This window comes from Chiroxiphia lanceolata, chromosome 1 (genome assembly GCF_009829145.1).
Source record: "Chiroxiphia lanceolata isolate bChiLan1 chromosome 1, bChiLan1.pri, whole genome shotgun sequence".
NCBI classification, from domain to species: Eukaryota; Metazoa; Chordata; class Aves; order Passeriformes; family Pipridae; genus Chiroxiphia; species Chiroxiphia lanceolata.
In genome coordinates this window covers 99,264,431-99,271,077 of record NC_045637.1, presented here as the reverse complement: position 1 = coordinate 99,271,077, position 6,647 = coordinate 99,264,431, and the positions used below count along the sequence as shown (strand labels likewise).

Sequence of the window (6,647 nt, the reverse complement as noted above, 5' to 3'; positions counted from 1 at the left end):
GCACCAGGGGAGATTCAGGTTGGACTATGAAGAATTTCTTAATGGAAAGCACTGGAAATGGCTGCCCACGAAGGTAGTGGAGTCACCATTCCTGGAGGTGTTCAAGAAACAACTGGATGTGGAACTTATTGCTACAGTCTAGTTGACAAGGTGGACGTTGGTCAAAAATTTGACTTGATGATCCTGGAGGTCTTTTCCAACCTAAATGATTCTGTGATGTCAAAACAACTAGAAAATTTTGACATTGTCAATGCTAAAACAAAATTTTGATAACATTTTCACTTAAGCATGAAGAGTCAAAAGAAACACTGAACTCTTCTAAAAACATCTTAGCTATTAATTTCTTTCAGATATAGTGTGATATCTTTCTGCAGAACCCTGCCTTTAAATAACTCACCTAATAAAGTGCCTTGTTACCTGACCTGATCACAGCCCCAAATTCTCAAATCTAAAATGAGTAGTGCTCAGCTCCATTCTCTTTGAAGGGCGCTTCACATGGAAACTTTACCCAAGAGAGTGAATTCATTCCAGTGACACTGACACTTAAACTCTACTGCTGCTCTAATGACTATTTTATTATTCTGTTGTAAAGCTCTCAAAGTAGAAAGATTGAGAAAGCCTGAAATACTGTGTTTCATCAGAGCACTGATCAAGGAGTTAAAAGTTTCAATGTCCAGATGATGGAAGATTTAACATGGTCCGCAGACCTAGAGAACAATATTGATTCCTCTGAGGAATATGTACAAACTACAAGGAAGAAAACAATGAACAAGCAATTGGATAAACTGAGTCAGAGAAAGTTCTAGGTAGACTAAAAATGTAAGCATCAGCAATGTTGCAAAGAGTATTCAGTGAATAAAATCCAACAGCATGTGCTGAATAGAACTAACTCACACTGTGTGCAACTATCTGTCCTGTGTACAAAATACCAAATGATCGCTATGGAAATAAAGTGATGGAATCATACCTCAACAGTAATACAGGGTGGAACAACACAGCAGTTACTACTTTAACTTCTAAGTGATCGAACGCATGGCCTGAAACACATCAGCAATCTGTTCTAGCAGCAGGTGTCCCTACCCATTGCAGGCGGGTTGGAACTAGATGATCTTTAAGGTCCCTTTCAACCCAAACATTCTATGATTATGTAAACTCTTACCGTAGCTCGCTCACTATAGAAAGATGTTGCATAAGTGGTAGGTGCAGGCAGCCATGATAAGTGTGCTAAATATTACCCTTGAAAGCCTCTTTACAAATGCTCGAGTGAAATGAAAAGTTTGATCTTTTGCCATCAGTATCATGCTCCCACAAAATGCTGAGTGAGCTGAACTGGTGTGCTCCCGTTTTAAGAACTGGGGGTGTGTGCGTCAGAGAATAGCAACAGCTAAGTATGCCCATATCTAGACGGCAGCTCTAGTTCGCCAGAAGGGAAGCAGAGAGAGGGTGGCGAGAGCAGTTCGCCTCAGGCTTGTAGCGGATCACAGGGGCCAGTGTTCGGCAATCCTGGCTTCAGTAGAGCTCCGCTCGGCCCGTCCCCATCCCAGTCCGCGCTGCCCCCTCCTCCGCTGTGCCCACGGGCCCCGCCCCGCTGCTCGCTCCAGGCGAGGGAAGCTGCCCTGTCCCGCGCCTGCGCCGGGAACGCAGGAGCGCCCAGCAGAAGTGCCCGCACCTAAAAGGAGATAAAACAACCTGCTGGTCGAAGGGTGTTGCAGATGTGAGTGTCTTGCAGTTGGTCGAGTCGCTCTTCACCGGCTGCTTTCAACGTCGGTTTCTGCACAGAGCACTTTCTACTGTCTTTTCCGCTGCCACTACTCAGGCAGTGTTTGGCATTACCCTCGAGGAGGTGAAGGCGAGCTGGGTCCTTGCTGAGGCCATGGCGCGGCGTGTGACGCAGCGGGCTGCGCAGAGTCGCCGCTGTAGGCACGATGATGCCGGGGGAGACGCCGCCGCCGGCCGGGACTGCGGCCGCCGCCGGAGCCTGCGCCAACTGCGGTGTTCTCCAGCAGGTAGACATGGGCTGCCCTCCCTGTGGCGCTGGAGCGGGGTAGTGGGGCTGCGCCGGGCCGCTGGCGGGTGAAGAGTCCCGGGTCCCACAGTCACCGCTCCCGGCGCGGCGGGAACCCGGCTAGCGTGTGTGGCGAACGGGCTTTGTAAAAGTAGCAGCAGTGTCGAGCTTTAGCCGGGCGAAATGTGGAAAAGTAGCTCAGGTGTCTGCGGCGTGCCTGGGAATTTTTAGGCGTATCCTTTTGGCTTTGCTTCGGTGCAGTGAAAAAACTGTTATGATTCACTTTCTTCCTTGAGGTCTGTTAAGCGAGCGTGTACTTTTATAGTATTATGCTTTGGGCAATATTCGTTTCTCTTGTAAATAAAGGGAAGGCCCTGTTGAGAGTCCATAAGACACATTTAGAATGAGTATGGATTGAGAATCTGGAAAATCTGTAGACTCAAGTGAGCTGATGTTTTTTATTGCTAATATTCTGCCAAAGCTTAATTGAATTTTGAGGAGATAATCTTATGGGGATTTAGTATAGAATCTACCACAAAGGCAACGTTTAAACAGCTTTTGTAGTAAGGTCTCATTTAAGTATGTGTACTTTCTTGTGCAGCTTGCATTCTCTATTTGTATTTAAATGAATATACTTTTGATGACTTAGTAATAAAGACTAAAATAAAGAAGACAGATTATTGTGTTCTGTACCACACTAGCAATCAAGTTAGGGGTATTTACAGTAGATAGTACTAGTTTTGGGGGTATAAGTTCTTTACCAACTTGAGACTCTTCCTTACAGAATATAAATGAATATGTAGCCGCATTAATTGCACTGAAGCAAAAAATGATTGATGGCGAGTAAGTACAATTGCACGTATGTTTTCGTTTGGTGGGCTGGGTTTTATTGCTCTTAAGTGCTTAAAACAATGCAGGCGGATGCACCACACTAAATGCTCCAAAATGAAAGTAACTTCTTCACAAGCGGGTTCTAAATCTAGACTATAAGACTTCTTTAATATAAGCTCTAAAGCAGTGGTATGTAATGGCAGTAAACGGGGCTAAGTACAGGCAGAAGCAGTTCTGTGAAGAGATTTATTTCATTTATTTATCTATTAATTCATTTATATTATTATTTCATTTATTTGTGTTCATTTATTTCATTCTTGTGAAGAATATGAGAAATAAAGTCGAGTACAGGTATGTATGAACCTTTTAAACAAAATTAAGTCTGATCATTAGAGTGTGAAATGCTGTTGTATTAAATATCAGAATATGGAAAGTGAAGCTGAACATTTTTCAGAACAATAAGGTTCTAAAATACTTCTTATAATTTGTTTTCTCTTATTGCTTGCAGTTCTTTTCAAAAACCATCAACATATGCTTGTATGGAATAAAATATCAAGATATGTTATGTATACCTCCATAGTGTGGCCTAATATCCATGCTATGTCTCCTAATTGTAATGTTTTGTTTCTCATGTACTCTCTCCCAGATACATGTCAATTTGGCTTGAGTGAATCTAAATTCCAGTCCTGCATTCTGGTTTCCAAACAGTATTTAAGAGAGCACACACCGGGACCCTTTTTTCAAAGCTCCTTTACTATGTATGATTGCTTTTCTGACCTCCAGACTTTGTATCCCTCTTCCTTCTGCCAATGCACACAATTCTTGTGGGAATTGCCTCTTTAACTACTTGCAGCTCAGTCTTTCTTTTTTTGCCTTTCTTCATTACTCTTAAATGTTGCAAGAGAAAGTAATGCAACCTTCTCTGTACTGGGGTAATGGCCATGGTATTTCTCTTTCTTGTCCTTTCTTCTCACAGTTCCTAAAAACCATAGCATTTAGGGAAAGAGTTACTTTCCTTGGTGCTGTCCCTCTTGGATCATGGTCTTACCCTCTTATGGCTGCTGGGAGAATAATGTAAAGATTAAGGCATTTTAGGGTCTTTTGAAATATTTTTCTGAGATTTATGTGTTCTTTTTTAGGAAAACATCTTTTTAAGTTTTAGGAAAACATCCTTTTGGTAGCATGTTATATATGTATCTTTTAATTTGTGCATGTATATTAATCTTTACATACATACATATACATATGTATATAAATTTTTACCTAAACAGTATTTTTTTAAAAAACTGCAATTAGTTAATGGCTACAAAGTAATGTAACTCATTGAGTTTTTTATATTTCAAAGCAGTCTGATTTGAGGTTTGAGTGACTTAATGAAACAAAATGGTTATATTGACTACTATCAGAAAATGCAAACCAATCTTGCACTTTCTGTATTTATCTGTAAAGCAAAAGGAGAGATATCCTGAGACATAATTGTCAAAATTGGGGAAGAAAATTAGTAATGTCTTTTTTGCTTTACTTGCAGTCGTTTGCTGACAGAATATCAACAGAAATGCACTGATATCCTTTACTTTTCTATTAGTGTCCTTACAGAATTACTATACTTATAACACTTCTTATAAGAGTACTTGAGACTTTTTACTTAAGGTTTAAGTAGTGATATCTCCAGTGAAGAACAAACTGGGTAGGTTTTATAAAGAAAATAGGCCTTTGGAATTAAAACTATCCACTTAAAATCTGTCTGTGTCTAATATATGGTTCAAGATGGTCTATTTGAAATCTGTATTGCTGAGAATTACTCTTTCTCTCACGTAACAGAAGAAGCTCTGCTTATTTACTTCAAGTGTACTGAAATGTATGTATTAAACACTTAGTTGTGCAAGTCTTGTGGAGTTTTTTGTGTGAAGAAGTTTTTATTGGATGTATCTTTGCAAGTGGCAATTGAGTTGAAATACATTTAAGGACATTTGATGAACTGTTTTTAATTTCTACCTTAACAAGAGATTACAGCTTCAATTTGCTGAACGGTAAGTTGATATAGGTTGTTTAATAAAGATGCTATGTTTTCAATTTGCCACCGGCTGCCGCAAGAGAGGAGCCCCAAAGAAAAGATACAAGGACTCCCTGAAACAACATCTCAGCCTTGGCCGTATTGATCATCATAACTGGTCTACTCTGGCCTCCAGTCGGGAGGTCTGGAGACACACCATCTGTAACACTGCTAATGCTTTTGAGAATGCACGTAGGATCACCCTTGAGGAGAAAAGACAACACAGAAAGAATCGTGCCTTGCAGAATATACCACCTAAGGAGTCTTTCTGCTGTGCCTTTTGCAACTGGACTTGTCTATCTCGTATTGGCCTTTTTAACCACCAGCGCACTTGTAACAAACGTGGGTAGAGCCCTTCCCAAATCTTCGTTCGCGAAGCCCAGCCATGGTGTTTTCAATCTTGTGGTTAGTTTTGGGAGTCTGATGCTGTAATAGCAGCAGCCCTGGGTTTCAGCTGAGCATTTAGTATGGTCCTTTTACTGTGCTTCCTAGGCCATAGTTAGCAAAGCAGAGAAATCTGTTGTCCTTCTACAGTACCTGTGTGGGATTCTTTCCTGGGCCTATGTTACATAAGAGTCTTAAGTGACCAAGTGGAGATGTGGAGCTCATATTTTGGTGGTAGTTAAATGTAAGCCTATTTGGGGCGGCCATATTTGTATGAAGCATTTTGCCTTAGAGTTGTGGCTGCGTGCTCTTGCTTACTCTGTCTGATTATAGAGGAAGAGGCAGCATATAATCCTGCCTGCTGAAGAATACTGCAGTTGGACTCTGCTCTAATTTTACAGCAATATGTAGGCAGAGACACTTTTTACCAGCACTTTAGTGTAGGCAGCACACCTATGTGGCATGTGCCATCTGCTTGCATTTAGCTTCAGGCTCAGTGTAGTGTTTTTTAACCAGATCTTAAATTTTCTTTAAATGTTGGATAGAAAAATGAGACTACTGAGACTCTAAAAGCTTTTGGGTATCTCTCACAGCAGTTTTCCATAGGAAAAAAGCAAAGTACTCAAGACACTTGACTGAAGAATCAGAATATTACATTTGAAAGCACCTGTGTTTTTGGCAACTTCTGTTTTAATTGCACATCCCGTTTCAGAGAGATCTCTGCTCTTCGTTGCCAAGTGGAGCAGATGTTACAGAAAATTCTGCCTCTGGAAAAGTGCCAGGAAGAGTTGGGTTCCTTGAAGGCAGAGTTGGAAGAGAAAAAGGTGTGCTTGTAAGGTTTAAATGACTTGCACTTTTTCCATTGAAGGAAATGTGTATATTTAATGGTCATCTTAATGAAGCTGACTTTAATGAGCCCAGTTGTTATTTCCAGCTTATTGGGACAGGCAGCTCTGGGTTTAGGTGAAATTGATTAAATGATAGCAGGTTTCAGAGAGGCAAAAAATTTAGGTTGTTGTAGTTCATATGATTTTTGATCAGATTATTTGTTTTTTATTTCCTCACTTAGGAAGGAAGGAAGGAGAAACACTCAGATTCCTTTGGTTTTCTGTTCTGCTCTTATCAGAATACTGAATTCTTGTACTACTGAAAAGGTGCAAAGAGAGTCTGTGCAGAATAGGTTATGCTTCTGTTACCATTTTGAACATATGCTTTCAGATTATTAGCTTCTAGAGTTTATCCCTAATTTCTCTCCCATTTCTCCTGAGATTTAGTCTGCAGGAGAAAAGCTTTTAACTGTTCAAATCACGTAAATATATGTATTTCCTATACATTAACTATTATTTCTGCAAAAAATACCCCACGCTCTTTCTT

At 40.5% G+C, this 6,647-nt stretch overlaps 1 protein-coding gene across 5 annotated transcripts in view; it reads left to right on the top strand.

Annotated features, from left to right (window-relative positions):
- The first annotated feature begins 1,666 nt into the window (after positions 1-1,666).
- The window catches only part of ICE1 (interactor of little elongation complex ELL subunit 1), a 46,229-nt gene continuing 41,248 nt past the window's right edge, over positions 1,667-6,647 (top strand). Inside the window, exons 1-6 of one of the 5 annotated variants that reach the window (XM_032690187.1) lie at positions 1,667-2,006; positions 2,790-2,848; positions 4,365-4,422; positions 4,664-4,684; positions 4,850-4,866; positions 5,986-6,097. In XM_032690187.1, coding sequence (XP_032546078.1) covers positions 1,926-2,006; positions 2,790-2,848; positions 4,365-4,422; positions 4,664-4,684; positions 4,850-4,866; positions 5,986-6,097 — 348 coding nt within the window. In that variant the 5' untranslated portion in view covers positions 1,667-1,925. Of the gene's footprint in view, positions 2,007-2,035; positions 2,239-2,789; positions 2,849-4,364; positions 4,867-5,985; positions 6,098-6,647 lie in introns of those variants that run through there. The other 4 variants (XM_032690153.1, XM_032690160.1, XM_032690169.1 and 1 more) reach the window with 4 other exon arrangements.